Source organism: Leucoraja erinacea, chromosome 7, assembly GCF_028641065.1.
Source record: "Leucoraja erinacea ecotype New England chromosome 7, Leri_hhj_1, whole genome shotgun sequence".
NCBI classification, from domain to species: Eukaryota; Metazoa; Chordata; class Chondrichthyes; order Rajiformes; family Rajidae; genus Leucoraja; species Leucoraja erinaceus.
The window spans coordinates 13642858-13658357 of record NC_073383.1 but is presented as its reverse complement, the minus strand read 5'-3'; the positions used below and the strand labels follow the sequence as shown (position 1 = coordinate 13658357).

Genomic DNA, 15500 nt, shown 5'->3' with positions numbered 1-15500 from the left:
CAACAAAAAAGGACAATGAAACAATGAATCTTACTCAAGCAGGCAGTGAGATGGTTGTGATTTTTATTACATTTCAGCCATAATTTTCTATTAGTCACTGTAATTTCCTTCACTGTGTTGAATACAAACTGATTCAATGGAACCTGTTCATATAATTTAACATTTTATAATTTTTTGCAAACCTTCACTTAAATGCTCTAATAACAACACATCTTTGCTTGTTTACTGCCAAGAACTGAATGCAGTATTTTGAGTAGTTTTAAAACACCAGGTATGGCTGTCGTAAAAGCTTTATACAAGACCTTTAGTGCATACGTTTTTTATCTTTTTGCAGTGAAGATCACTTTGGATAAAAGGAACGTTTTTTTTTTACTGGGTCCACTAGCTTTGAATGACTTCTGAACACTTGATGAAGAAGGGTCTCGACCCGAAACGTCACCTATGCTGCCTGTCGCGCTGAGTTACTCCAGCTTTTTGTGTCTATCTTCGGCTAAAACCAGCATGTGCAGTTTCTTCTTACACATGTATAAATGCCTCCCTTCTTATATTTAGGAATTCTCATCTAGCCTATTTTAAGGTGTCAAAGTGACACTGCAGGTAGTGCAGTTGGCTCACAGTGATAGCAACCTGGTTTTGGTTCTGACCTCTGCTGCCTTTTGGAATTTGTATGTTCTCTCCTTGAGTTTCCCCAAAGTGATCTGGTTTCCTTCCACATCTCAAAGACATGGTAATTATGAAGTTAATTGGCTACTCTAAGTTACCCTAAGTGTAGAAGAATATCAGGGGGTTGTTCATGGGCATATGAGCGTGAATAGGTTACATAGAAATAAGTTGCTGAAGGAATTGATGGGATTGATACGAGAGGCAGAAGGGACTTAATGGGTAGAACAGCCCCCCCCCCCCCATTTCATAATAAAGCATGAAATATGAAGATGAATCTCCAAAGGAAATCCATTCATGTTGAATGTAATCCACATTACCTATTCTATTGGAATGGAAATACAGTGGAATTATACGTGGATGTTTGGTTATTCAGGGGTTCAGTATTTTACAGAGGTGCTCTTATAGTCCGGCTCCCACATTGTTCTTTTCTGTTCATTTTATTAAATGATAATAGTATATTATTTCACTATGTAGAAAGAGAAAAATATAATTACTAAAAAATACTCACATTTTCTGATAAGTAGCAGATGAAGTCAGTGGCAGGAAAAAAGGAATTACAAGGATTGTGAGAAAATATTCATTAAAGTGCAGTACAGCTGCAATTCTAAGTTTGAAACTTGCAAGATCGCAACATAAATATTGGGTGGACGAATAAAGTACTTTCAAAGCAGTGAGTAGGACCGCACTTCCACATAAACCATTGAAACCTCCACTGAAATTTGCTCACTTTCCTTTTGCCATCAATGTGACTTTTAATGGTCAAAATTATCCAACAGGACTATCAGGTCCGTTTGACTATTATAATGAGGTGTTTTTTTCACAACTTACCTTGACAATCTGCAATAATACTCCAACCATTTTGTCATTTTTCACAAGAAATTATTTTCATATTGTTTCCATGGAACTTACTTTATGCATGTTACATTTTGGTATATTGATGTCTTAAAGTAGTGCAATTCCGGTCATCCTGAATTCATGGATGGAACTATTCAAAATATATGTTTCCAGTTCACAAGACTTCTTCTTCATTCTTATTTGTTCCAAGGTTGGAAGTCAATGCAATAACAAAATCATAATGTGAATTTGTTCAAATTATCCCATTTGATAAAAAATATTGTTTCCAGAACCATTCTTATCATCAAGCTTTTACTAGTTTATTTAGCATTGTGGTACATAATAATGTTATTGTTTTTTCAGGGCTCATACCTGTTTCAATCGGTTAGATCTCCCTCCATATCCAACCTTCTCTATGTTGTATGAAAAGATGTTGACTGCTGTGGAAGAGACAAGCACTTTCGGACTGGAGTAACAGATGTTTTGAAATATAAGCACATTTCCACTACTTTTCTCATGGACCTCTTTGAGGTGAACGGTGTGTTGGCATTCTCAGACGCACTTTTGTGAATTTTATGGGATTTGGATTAAAGAAGTGATCTTATCTTTACAAGATGTCGTGGAGAGAAAGCAAGCATGCGGAAGATGACTATCCAGACAATTATGGTACACATTCTCCTGAACTACTGTGCGTCTGTTATGAAAAATAAAGGGATGGAACTGAAAACTTTGCAGACAGTATCCTGTTACTACTGCTGTTGAGTACAAAAATGACTATTTTTATGTGAATAAAAGCACTTACAAAATGACAAAGGCTTCTACAGAGATAGGTCAATGCTTCTCTGAATGACTGATAATCCTGACAGTGGATGATTTTTTAATGAGATTTACTTCAAACCCTGTGCTGAAGTAAAGTTTTTTTTAAACTGTGATTATGCCTATTCTGTTTCAAAAAAATAATGTACTTGTTATCAAAATATTGGTCTTCATATACCTGTTATTGCATGGTATAGAATTTATAAATTATGGAAAGTACAATTACAGTTCCTTGTCAGTATGGCACACTAAAAACATTTATGAAATTTAGTTTTATTTAATCTTTTTACAGATTCTGTGCAAATCTTGTATGATTTTTTAAATTATCCAAACTGGAGATAAGGGAGATCTCTGACAGTGCATACTATCTGCTTATTCTATTCAAAGTTGTTTTGGTGATATGTCCAAGAGAAATCAGAAAGCCTGATGTCTTCTTTTTATTTTATATAAATAAAAATTTTCAAAAGCAAGATTTTTTAAAATAATTGCACTGGGTGTACCAAAGTAAGAGGACATAAATTATATAAAATTGGGTGCATGGTATAATATGCTGAATTATCAAAGCTAATTTTCAGATATTATATTGGACTGTGAGTAATAGGATGTCACAAAAATGTCTTAGCTTCCAAAAAACTTCCCTCCCATCCAAACAAAATAGAATAAATAACTTTTCAACAGTAGATCGAATTAGTTCTATTAAATTTTAAGTTCATATTTTATTTAAAAGGGATTTAAATTACTATAAAATAGAGTATTTAAAAATGTTTGAGTGAGAGAGGTGAATTTAGATTGAAGGAACTTTTATGTATTACATTGTACACTATTAACATTGAATTTGCATGAGAAAACATTAACTATAGGGCTCTGTGAAAGTCTACTGTTACAAAATACTCTGTTTTCTAGTATTTATTGCCCATGTAAAATTCCAATTTCTGTTATTAACATCTGCTTCAGACCAACAGTGCTCAAGTCATTAAAAAAATTACACCATTTAAATATTCAATAGCTTGTCGATAACCTTAGGTATTGCAACGCTGTGATGAAAAATTGATTCCTGTCTAAAAAACTGTTTTAAATCCACATTATTTTCAGAATTTTGCAAAGCAAATTTGACTAAAATCAGACCTGGAGATGCAAATGCTGGAATGTTGAGTAAAAAACAAACTACTGGAGAAAATTAGCGGGTCAGGCAGCATCCATGGAGGGACATAGGCAGAAGATATATCGGGTCAGGAACCAAGAGTGTTTGTAGGTTCCCGACCCAAAACGTTGTCTATTTCCCTCCGTAGATGCTGCTTGACCCACCGAGTCTCACCAGCAGTTAGTTTTATAAATGGATATCCTACTCTATTTGGATACAAATTAAGGATCTCTGAATCACTACATCACATTCATGCACACAGTACATAGTATTGCAATGAGCCATATGGATAACGGTTAAGCAGTTCACATTTTTTATTTCACTGATGCATCCTTTAAGAGTTCCTTGCCAATATAGAGAGCTCAGTAACTTTTTTTCTTATCCATTGATTTATAAAGTATCTATTGACTTTCGTTAATACAATGGGGTGGTTCTGAAATATACATAATAAAATTAAGTAAATTACTTCATGGGTACACATTTCTTTCATGAAAATGAATCATTTCACTGTTCACATCATCAGCATCAACATTTCTGGTACTCTACCATTTTTATAGGGCGTCTAACAATTATATTTTGGTTGTCACTTGTTCGTATGTACTATGTACTATGTGGCTAATCATACACAATCAATGGAAGTATGTCTTAGTCACATTTTCACTCACAGATCTCACGATTTAGATACGTTTATTGGGATTATGCAGAAATTTGTACACACTTGCTATTTAAATATGCTGAAAACACTTAAGATTATTGTTGTCGACTATGATTTAATGAAATGTTTTTAAAGTACCAAGGTATGAATGACTTTGTTTTATTTTCATAATGTAAATATATTTTATTTGAAACCATGCTGTGTCATTTAAAAATAATTGAAAATAAAAAATCATAGAAACGCCAGTGAATATAAGGTTGTCTTTATTGCAAAGTAGAACTGTTGCATTGAATTTCAACTTCCAGCTACGTTCAAGTTGTATCGTGATTATCCACAAATAAATTTTATCTACATACAAACGTACAGTATTTGCTTTTATTTGTTTATTCCAATTATGTTAAAAATGCAGCATGATACCACAAGTACGGTATTTGTTAGCCATGAGCAGAATACCCGAAGGTTAATATTAGGTGTTTATTTAAGAATAGCTGTAAGGATGCGCAGAGAACCTTCAGGTCAGTGAGCGTAACATTTATGGTGAAAACATTACTGGAGAATATTCTGAGACAATCTATGTGCACTTGGAAAGTCAATGACTGTCACCATCCACCTTATGCTTGCCACCATTTTTAGAGGCATTGAGTACAAGAGCTCAGATGCCATGCTATAGCTGTTGTACAAGACGTTGGTAAATTGCATGCAAAATTAGCTTGATGGTAGGAATGAGATGGCGATGGTAGTGGTGTGTTTCAAGTTGGAGACTGTGTGCTGCAGGGACAGTGTTGGTCCACTATTGTTTGCCCTATGTATTGGTAATTTGGAGGAGAATGTAGGTGTATGATAAGTTGCAGGTGACAGCAAAGATTGGTGGTATAGTGGACAGCAAAGAAAATTGTCTTAAGCTTACAACAGGATCTGGAACAACTGCGAACATGGAAAAAGGAATGGCAAATGAAATTTTACACCGACTAGTGCAAAGTAATGTATTTTTGGAATATAAACCAGGTTAGGACGTACACAGTGAATGGCAGGGCCCTGGGGAGTGTTATTGAACAAATACCTCAGGTACAAGTACGTAGTTCCCTGAATGTGGCGACACATATGGGGGATTAAGAAGATGTATGTCATGTTTCTGTCATCGATAGAGGCATTGAGTACAACAGCTGTTACAGTTGTACAAGGTTAGCTAAAACTAGAGGGTGCAGGTTTTGGGTTGAGAGGATATTGATTTAAAGGGGACCAGAGGGGCAATTTTCTTTTCTGCTCAGAGGATGGTGGGTAAATGGAACAGGCTGCCAGAGGAAATGGTAAAAGTGAGTGCAATGCCAATGGTAAAAAAAAACATTTGGATGGGAACATGGGTAGGAAAGGTTCAGAAGGATATTGCAAAACATAGGCAAATAGAATGAGCATCGGTCAGCATGGATCAGTTGGGCCAAAGGGCCTATTTTTGTGCTGCATATCACTATAACTCTATGATTATGGTTTGGAGAAATGAAAAAGGAGGCAAATTGAATTTAATCTAGAAATGTGCTAGGTACACTTGCTGTGGTACAAGACGACCAGGAATACACAATAAAGAAAAGAGGTGTGGAGAAGCAGGGGTACAATTGAGTTCTCGTTCACAATTCTTTAAAAAGACAGGTTGATATGAATGTTTCATATGAACTGAGCTACAACACTCGTAGAAAGAGATAAATGTTTTTGATCATGGACCGGATAGGAATCACAGGACATAGGATTAAGGCAATTGGCAGAAAAATCAATAGTGAAATGGGGCATTATTTTTAAAATACTGTGGATGGTTAACACTTAGAATGCACCACCAGTTTCAGCAGGGATGGGGTTGGGAGAGTGGGAAATTGAGTAATTGATATCAGCCGTTTATAGTTGTTCTATGTTATCCTAATTTCACATCTATTCCCTACACTAGGTGCAATGCACAGAGGCCAATTAACCTACAAACCCGCACATCTTTGGAATGTGTGAGGAAACTGGAATGCCCGGATGAAACCCACAGGATCACAGGGAGAAAATGCTAATACCACAAGCTAGCACCCAAGGTCAGGATCAAACCCTTGTCGCTCTCACTGTGAGGCAGCAGCTCTTTCAGCTGCACCACTGTGGAAGTGTAGGAGTATCTACAGATACAATTGTGGCATTCAGAGAGGAACTGGATATGCACTTGCAGATTGTACAGGCATAGATTTAGTGATCTAAATGGCTTCCTTCATGTTGTAACCTTTACCTGAATTGGTGCAATATAAATTCTATTGATAAACTAATAGATAAAACTGAAATTCACATCACAATCCAAATATATCATCTCACCAATAAGTCTTGAAGCAAACATCCATTTTTAGCTCAAAGGAAATTACCCTGTTATTGCTTAAGAAAACATGCCAGTAAGTGGAGGTTTAATTTCTATTTAACTGTTGCCAGTAAATCTGGAAAAGATTTCATCTTTGTCGAAAACTGTGGTTAAAAGTAAAACCAGTAATAACATTGACAGAGATTGAAGTTATGATTTGTAAAGAAAATAAAATATATTGTAAACATTAAAGCGAGTACCCAGTACAAATATTAAACTTTAAAAAAAAAACTCTTCATTGACTTACTGTTGTATTTTCTGAATCTTTCAGTTAATATGTATCTATCAAAATAAGCTGCATCTCTAGAGCACAATGAATGAAAAATACCACATGCTCAATGGTTGGGAATGCTATTTTTTGAGAAATGGGAATTATGAGATAATCACTTCATCCACAAGAACAGCAATAAATACTGGTGACTCAATCATTTAACTGGTTGTGAAAAAGTAATGGTCACAGTCTGGGGACTGAGTGGTAAATGTTTGAGATATAAATAAATTTGAGAATTTCCAATTTTTCCTTTGTTCTCTTTTACTGTAACCCCCCCAAAAAAACCTTGAAATAAACTTTCTCCTGAATTGCCCCAGTAGGTACCAGATTTATCAGTACGCTGACGGTAGATGGCATGGTTTTAAACACCCTTTCACCTCCAACATATTTCCAGGCATTTACATATATTAATTAAACAGCTCCACAAGCAAGTTTTTCGGTCAACACTATGTTCTTTTGGAGAGAGGTGGCACACTATATTTGGAATATAGAACAGCACAGCACATGAACAGACCCTTTAGCTCACAATGTCCCTGCTGAGCATGATGCCAGGTTAAACCAACCTCTACCTACACACGATCCATATCCCGCCATATCCATATGCTAATCTAAAAGCCTCTTGAATGCCACTATCGTATCTGCCTCCACCACCACCGCTGCTATATTGAGAGTTTTGACAAACATGAATTGTTTTCTCAAGAGCATTAGAGGTTGCGAGAAGACATGTTGGAACTTTATAAAGTTATCGGCACATACAGTGGCTTGCAAATGTTTTCATACCCCTTGAACTTTTCCACATTTTGTCACGTTTCAACCACAAACGTAAATGTATTTTATTGGAATTTTATGTGATGGACCAACACAAAGTGGTGCATAATTGTGAAGTGGAAGGAAAATGATACATGGTTTTCAAATATTTTTACAAATAAAAAACTGAAAGGTGTGACATGCAAAAGTATTCAGCCCCCCTGAGCAATACTTTGTAGAACCACCTTTCGAAGCAATTACAGCTGCAAGTCTTTTGGGGTATGTCTCTGCCAGCTTTGCACATCTAGAGACTGAAATTTTTGCCAATTCTTCTTTGCAAAATAGCTCAAGCTCAGTCAGATTGGATGGAGAGTGTCTGTGAACAGCAATTTTCAAGTCTTGCCAGAGATTCTCAATTGGATTTAGGTCTGGACTTTGACTGGGCCATTCTAACACATGAATATGCTTTGATCTAAACCATTCTATTGTAGCTCTGGCTGTATGTTTAGGGCCGTTGTCTTGCTGGAAGGTGAACCTCCGCCCCAGTCTCAAGTCTTTTGCAGACTCTAACAGGTTTTCTTCCGAGATTGCCCTGTATTTGGCTCCATCCATCTTCCCATCAACTCTGACCAGCTTCCCTGTCCCTGCTGAAGAAAAGCATCCCCACAGCATGATGCTGCCACCACTATGTTTCACAGTGGGGATGGTGTGTTCAGGGTGATGTGCAGTGTTAGTTTTCCGCCACACATAGCGTTTTGCATTTAGGCCAAAAACTTCAATTTTGGTCTCATCTGACCAGAGCACCTTCCTCCACATGTTTGCTGTGTCCCCCACATGGCTTGTGGCAAACTTCTTATAGCTTTTTTTCAACTGCTTTCTTCTTGCCACTCTTCCATAAAGGCCCGATTTGTGGAGTGCACAACTAATTGTTGTCCTGTGGACAGATTCTCCCACCTGATCTGTAGATCTCTGCAGCTCCTCCAGTTACCATGGGCCTCTTGGCTGCTTCTCTGATCAATGCTCTCCTTGCCCGGCCTGTCAGTTTAGGTGGACGGCCATGTCTTGGTAGGTTTGCAGTTGTGCCATACTCTTTCCATTTTCGGATGATGGATTGAACAGTGTTCCGTGAGATGTTCAAAGCTTGGGATATTTTTTTATAACCTAACCCTGCTTTAAACTTCTCCACAACGATATCCCTGACCTGTCTGGTGTGTTCCTTGGGCTTCATGCTGTTTGTTCACTAATGTTCTCTAACAAACCTCTGAGGCCTTTACAGAACAGCTGTATTTATACTGAGATTAGATTACACACAAGTGGACTCTATTTACTAATTAGGTGACTTCTGAAGGCAATTGGTTGCTCTGGATTTTATTTAGGGGTATCAGAGTAAAGGGGGCTGAATACTTTTGCACGCCACACTTTTCAGTTTTTTATTTGTAAAAAAATTTGAAAACCATGTATCATTTTCCTTCCAATTCACAATTATGCGCCACTTTGTGTTGACCTATCACATAAAATCCCAATAAAATACATTTACGTTTGTGGTTGTAACGTGACAAAATGTGGAAAAGTTCAAGGGGTATGAAAACTTTTGCAAGCCACTGTATATATGTGGTAGGTACTTGGAACAGTGCCAGGAGCAGTCTTCGTAACAGACATTATAGTGGTATTTCAGAGGCTTTTGGATAGGCACCTGAATATGCATGGAGATATATGGATCATATGCAGGCAGAATGGATAAATGTAATTTGGCATCATGTTTGGCACAGACATTGTGAGCCAAAAGAACAGTTCTGGTGTTATCTTATTCTTTAAAGGCACGGCATCCACCAATATAGATTGATTCCTTCCATTACAATTGCATAGTGGCTGTAGTGTCTACCACCAAATTTCAAATTCACTGTACCTTAATTGGTACATGTGACAATAAACTGACCTTGAAACTTGAAACCACCCACAAAATGTACTGCAAATACATAATAACATCTCCCAAACATGTCATCTCAACCCCAATTCCATCCAGCACAAAACCGGGCCCTTCAGCTCGCCAGGTCTGTGATGACCATTAAGCACCCGTTTGCACAACTTCTACACTAATGCATTTTATTCTCCCTACATTCCCATTAACTCTGTATAGATTCAACCACAATCTATACATTAGTTGAAATTTACCGAGGTCAATTTACCTACCAAGTCCCATGTCTCTGAGATATGAGAAGTAAAAGACAATGCTGACAAGTACATGCAGTCAACATCACTTGCAAATTCTCCAAGTCACATGCGATCTTGTCTTTCTTCATTGTCCCTGTATCTTGTAACTCCCTACCAAACAGCATTGTGAAAGTACCTCCACCAGAGACACTGCAGTGGTTCCAGTAGGCAGCTCAACATCAAGAGTATAAGCAATGGGCAATAAATGCTTCACTTGTCAGTGATATCCACATCACAAACAAATTATTGCATTTAAAAAAAGGCAATAAAAAATAGTGCAATTTTAAAGGTGAATAGAGAATTTGTGGTATATTCACATATTTGAAAGTGTCAGTGCAAATACAAATATGTTTAAACAATATACAAATGCATGAAAGTTCTGCCAAGCCTTTATGGTTAGGCACCACCTAGAATATTTTATTGCGTAAAATTGCACAAGGTTGAAAGGTTACAGAGAATAGAATGGAATGCTGAGGTTACATTTGGATCAGCTACTACCTTTTTAAAATAATGCAACAGGCTCAAGTTGCTGAGGGGCCTACTCCTGCTCCTAAAAGTTCATACAATTATATGGATGTCCATTTACTTGGAATCTTAAACAATAAATGTTGGAATAACTTGGCAGGTCAAGAAGCATCTGTGGGAGGAGAAACAGAGTTAGAGAGACTCCATCAGAAGTGTGAAATTGAAAGGTAAATAAAGTTAATTTGCAAATATGCTGGTGAGAGGTAAAGGGAATAAAAGGGAAAATCAGTAATAGGGTGCAGGTGGAGATTCAATTATATAAATGTTGATGGCACAGCTGAAGAGGGTTATTAAAGCTGATTAATGACAAAAGGTATGCTTGGCTCTGTGGAGGTGTATATCGGAGGAAAAAGAGAGAAAGATAATGCTGAAAATGTGAGATATAAAACAGGTGGCTGATCATCTGAAATCATTGAATTCGGTGTCAAGTCCAAAATGTTGTCCTGTGGCGACTTAGATCAACTGTTGTTTCTCGGATTTATATTGTGATTCTTGGTACAAAGTAGGAGGCCAGAGAGGGCGTGGAAAGGAAAACTAGGACTGACAACCAGAAGAGTGGGATAGAAAATTAAAACAAAGCTGACAGATTGCATGAAGGTGTTCTGCAATGCAGTCATTCAATCTATGTACATTTGTTTTCTTGATATAAAGGAGACCACATTGTCAGTACTACATGTACAATTATGCTATATTGGATACACTCCAAGTAAACTGTTGCTCCCTCGGGAAAGAAGGTACAGGATCCTCGAATGGTCAAAGGAAAGAGGTAAAATCTCTTGTAGCTGCACTGGAAGATATTTTAAGAAAGAGAACAATCCCTTTGTAATACTGAAAAAGAAGGGGGGGGGAAGATGTATCTGGTGATAGCATCATATTAAAGATGTTGGTTATTACTGAGGATGATCTGTTCAATGTGGAGGCTGATGCAAATGAACTCTACCCTTGTTCTGGATGGGAGAGGTTTAAATGTGAGAAAGGTAATACATACTAATTCATGGTCAAGGTTTCAAGATCTCAAGCCCAGTTTGTCACGTGTACCAATTAAGGTACAGTGAAATTTGAATTACCATACAGCCATACTAAAAAAAAAGCAGCAAGACACACAACTACATGAAAGTTAACATAAACATCCACCACAGCGGATTCCCCACGTTCCTCACTGTGATGGAAGGCAATAAAGTCCAATCTTCTTCCTCCTTTATTCTCCTGTGGTCGGGGCAGTTGAACCATCCGTCGGGCCGATCAAAGTTCCCGCAGTCGACGGTCGAAGCCCCTGCGTCAGGGCGGTCGAAGCTCCTGTGGCTTGTAGTTCCCAAAGTCGGTCTCTAATCTGAGACCATGAGCTCCGCGATGTTAAAATCCACATGCTCGCGCAGTTGGTTCCCCAAAGTCGATCCCCGACAGGGATTGCGAGCTTCGTGATGTTAAGTCCGCAGGCTCCCGTGGTGGAACTCTCGAAGTCGGTCTCCAGCAAAGGCCACCAACTCCTCGATGTTAGGCCGCAGTGCAGACGGAGATACGATATGGGGGAATTAAAAAAAATTAAAATTGCATCTCCGTCGAGGTAAGAGATTAGAAAACGTTTCCCCCAACGCCCCCCCCACCCTCAGGCCCACATAAAACAAGCTAAATAACACTAAAAACATATATTTAATACAAACAACAAAGGAAGGGACAGACAGTTGGCGAAGCAGCCATTGCTAGTGCCGCCAAAAAAATGTAATGTTAGAAAGGTTACAGGAATCAATAGGATACAAATACTTCTGCTTGTATAAATCATAGGCTTGTAGATCAGTTCACAATCTATCCCCTGAAGTGGAGATAAAGAAGTTAAAAAATGAAGGAGTCCGGAAAGAGCCAGATGAAAGTGAAAAAAAGATATGCAAAAAAGTAACGATGATTAAGATAAAGCATGAAAGCAGTCAAAAATGCTGGAGAAACTCAGCGGGTGAGGCAGCATCTATGAAGCTGCCTCACCTGCTGAGTTTCTCCAGCATTTTTGTCTACCTTCAATTTTTCCAGCATCTGCAGTTCTTTCTAAAAGATAAAGGATGATATAATTATCTCTCTTTGGAAGGTAACCCTGAACTAAACGTCTTTCAGAAGAATTTATTTAATTACGGGCTAATAATGGGAAAAAAGCTTATACTTAAATTCTGGAAAAATGCGCCCACACCAACAATAAAAATGTGGATATCAAATATGTTTGAAACATTACATCTGGAAGAGATGAGATTCCTCTTAGCAGGTAAAGCAGTCAAATTCCAAAAGACGTGGTCTATGTTTCTGGACCTATTACAAGTATGAGGCGCAATAGTAATTTAAAAAAAATATAAAAAAAATAAATGGTATCAGGACCTGGTAACGGGAGGTAAAACAACAAAAATAGACTTGGTTGGTAGTCCCCTTTCTGCGCAGTTTAATGTTATAATAGAGTGATTGTTCCTATTTTCTTTTTCTTTCTTTTCTAGGGTCTACTTTCTCACTTTACTTCCTTCTCTAACTTCTTTTCTAAGGGGCTTTCTTTTCCCAACACTCTTGCACTTCACGACTCTTGCGCACTTTCTTTCCTTTCTTTACTTCTATCTTTTTCTTAAAGCTCAAAAAAAAATGAAGCGGTACAAAAAATGTATTAAGATATATGTGTTGTGTAGTATTGTAATTTACCGTACTTCTAATAAAAATAAAATTTAAAAAAAAAAGGGAAAAAAAATAAATTAAAAAAATTATCATCTCTTTTTGCTCTCTGAAAGCTCTCTTTGCTTTCAAGAGAGAGCTAGCTAGGGCTCTTAAAAATAGCGGAGTCAGGGGATATGGGGAGAAGGCTGGAACGGGGTACTGATTGGGGATGATCAGCCATGATCACATTGAATGGCTTGAAGGGCCGAATGGCCTACTCCTGCACCTATTGTCTATAGTCCGCAGGCTCCCGTGGTGGAACTCTCGGTCGGTTTCCAGCAAAGGCCGCCAACTCCTCAATGTTAGGATGTTAGGATTTCAAGGGGTACCGAGATGGAGGGGATGGTTTACAAGTGGGGGTTAATGTTTGTCTATTGCTTTACAATTGTTTACTTATGTTTGGTTACTTCATATATGAAGTTTGTATGTGTATAATAGTTGTATGTATATATATGTCTGTAAGTATTATGGGAAATTGCCTGGGGTAGTATTATTATTATTAATTAATTGATTTTTAAATATGGTAGAAGTGTTGGGGAAAAGGGGTGAGATTTAATACGTTATTCTTCTTCTCACTCCTTTTCGAGCTTGTACAGACACAGAGTTGGACATTGGAAATTTGCTTTTTGTTCTTTTCATTGCTTGTAAATATTTATTGTAATGTCCAATTGTTTGATAATTTCGATTTTGTTACTATTAATGTCTTTAATGTCTTTACTTGTTTGGAATAAATAAAATAAATAAATAAATAAATAGTTATATAACACCTGTTCCTATACCTCCTCCCTCGACATTCCTTTCAGATTAGGCAGAGGTTCACTTGCACCTCCTCCAACCTCATCTACTGTTCAAGATGTGGACTCTTATACATCGGTGAGACCAAACGTTGACTGGGCGATCGTTTTGCTGAGCAGCTTTGCTCAGTCTGCCTGAACCTACCTGATCTCCCGGTTGCTAAACACTTTAATTCTCCTTCCCATTCCTACACGGACCTTTCTGTCCTAGGTCTCCTCCATTGTCAGAGTGAGACTAAATTCAAAATGGAGGAACAGCATCTCATATTTTGTTTAGGCAGCATACAGCCCAGCGGTATGAATATTGGTTTCTCTAACTTCAAATAACCCCAGCATTCCCTCTCTCTATCTTTTCCCCACCCAAGTCTCACTAGCTTCTCGTTTTCTCCCAACAAACAGCTAACAATGGCTATTTCCTTTATCATCGTTACTTTGGTGCATATATTGCACAAAAGTCCGCGAGCATTGCCACTTTCATTTCACTGCACATCTAGTATGTGTATGTGACAAATAAACATGACTTGACAGCTTTTTGGGTCTATCTTCGGGTTAAGCCAACATCTGCAGTTCCTTCCTACACATGAAAGTGAAAGCAGAGTCAAAATATCCAGTAAAGATAAGGGAACTTCCAAGTTCTGTATGAAGCAGCAGTCATCAATAGACCTGCATAAGTAACTTAGTTTTATTTTATTTCATATGGTGAGTCGAGTTACAGAACTAGTTAAAAATGTCAACATATTTCTTATGTCATTTGCCTATGATAAGGAGTAATTGACCCAACTACCTTGACCCAACCCCCTGCACATGTGGCAAGAGTGCGAAGCACCAGACTGATGTTCATGTGTTGAAAGGAACTGCAGATGCTGGTTTAAACCGAAGAGTTTAACACACAAACTCCACACAAAAAGTTGGAGTAACTTAGCGGGACAGGCAGCATCTCTGGAGAGAAGGGATGGGTGAATGAAGTCAAGTCAAGTCACCTTTATATTATAGCACATTAAAAAAACAATTCTCATTGGCCAAAGTGCTTTATGAATGAAGGGTCACGACCCGAAACGTCCCATATTCCTTCTCTCCAGAGATGCTGCCTGTCCCGCTGAGTTACTCCAGCTTTTTGTGCCTATCTTCAGACTGATGTTCATGGTGGTGGGGGACGTGCAAAGTCCACAAGGTCAGCAGCCGAGATCGGGTTGGAGCCTGGATCGCCGGAGCGAGGTGGAGGTGAAGGATGAGGGCAGCGGCGGCGGCTCTGGTCGTGTGGCCCGAGTTGCACCAATTCTCATGCCCGCATATTTTCTTTACCGGCAGAGCTGCACTTGTGTCTATCCGCCGGAGCTCACACACCGCGGGAACTGATGCGAGGGTCTGGATCCCGAAACTGTCACGTACTTCCTTCTGTCCGGAGATGCTGCTGTCCGTCCCGCCGAGGTACTCGGGCGCTCTCGGTGCTGACCTGACCTGTGGCCCTGACTCTCGAGCCGAGCCGAGCCGCGAGGGGAGGGCGGGGCGGGAAAAACCGTTGGAGTGAGAGGGGCGGTTGTTGCGCATGCGCTGCTCGTCCCGGCCAGTCCCGACGCGAGCTTGACTCGAGCGCTGTGAGGGAGGGAGTTCGAGTCCCGGGAAGGAGCGCCGTGAGGGAGGGGGAAGCGAGTTCGAGTCCCGGGAAGGGGTGGCGTGAGGGAGGGAATAAGTCCAAGTCCCGGGAGGGAGTGAATGAGTTCGAGTCCCGGAAGGGACGGTGTTCGAGGAGGAGCAGGTCGGCCGTTCGCCCTTGGCACTCGTTGAGGAAAGGA

At 38.9% G+C, this 15500-nt stretch overlaps 1 protein-coding gene and 1 long non-coding RNA gene across 3 annotated transcripts in view; one reads left to right on the top strand and one right to left on the bottom strand.

The window, feature by feature from the left end:
- Positions 1–4959, top strand: part of LOC129698656 (E3 ubiquitin-protein ligase HECW2-like) — a 313116-nt gene extending 308157 nt beyond the window's left edge. For both annotated transcript variants that reach the window (XM_055637791.1, XM_055637792.1), the window contains exon 28: positions 1861–4959. In XM_055637791.1, coding sequence (XP_055493766.1) covers positions 1861–1972 — 112 coding nt within the window. In that variant the 3' untranslated portion in view covers positions 1973–4959. The remainder of the gene's footprint in view (positions 1–1860) is intronic.
- Positions 4960–10110: 5151 nt separating this feature from the next.
- LOC129698655 (uncharacterized) lies at positions 10111–15218 on the bottom strand. Its single transcript, XR_008723697.1, has 2 exons — positions 15010–15218; positions 10111–11721 (listed from the first exon to the last, which is right to left on the bottom strand). It is a non-coding gene; the product is annotated as an uncharacterized LOC129698655 (long non-coding RNA).
- Positions 15219–15500: the final 282 nt, after the last annotated feature.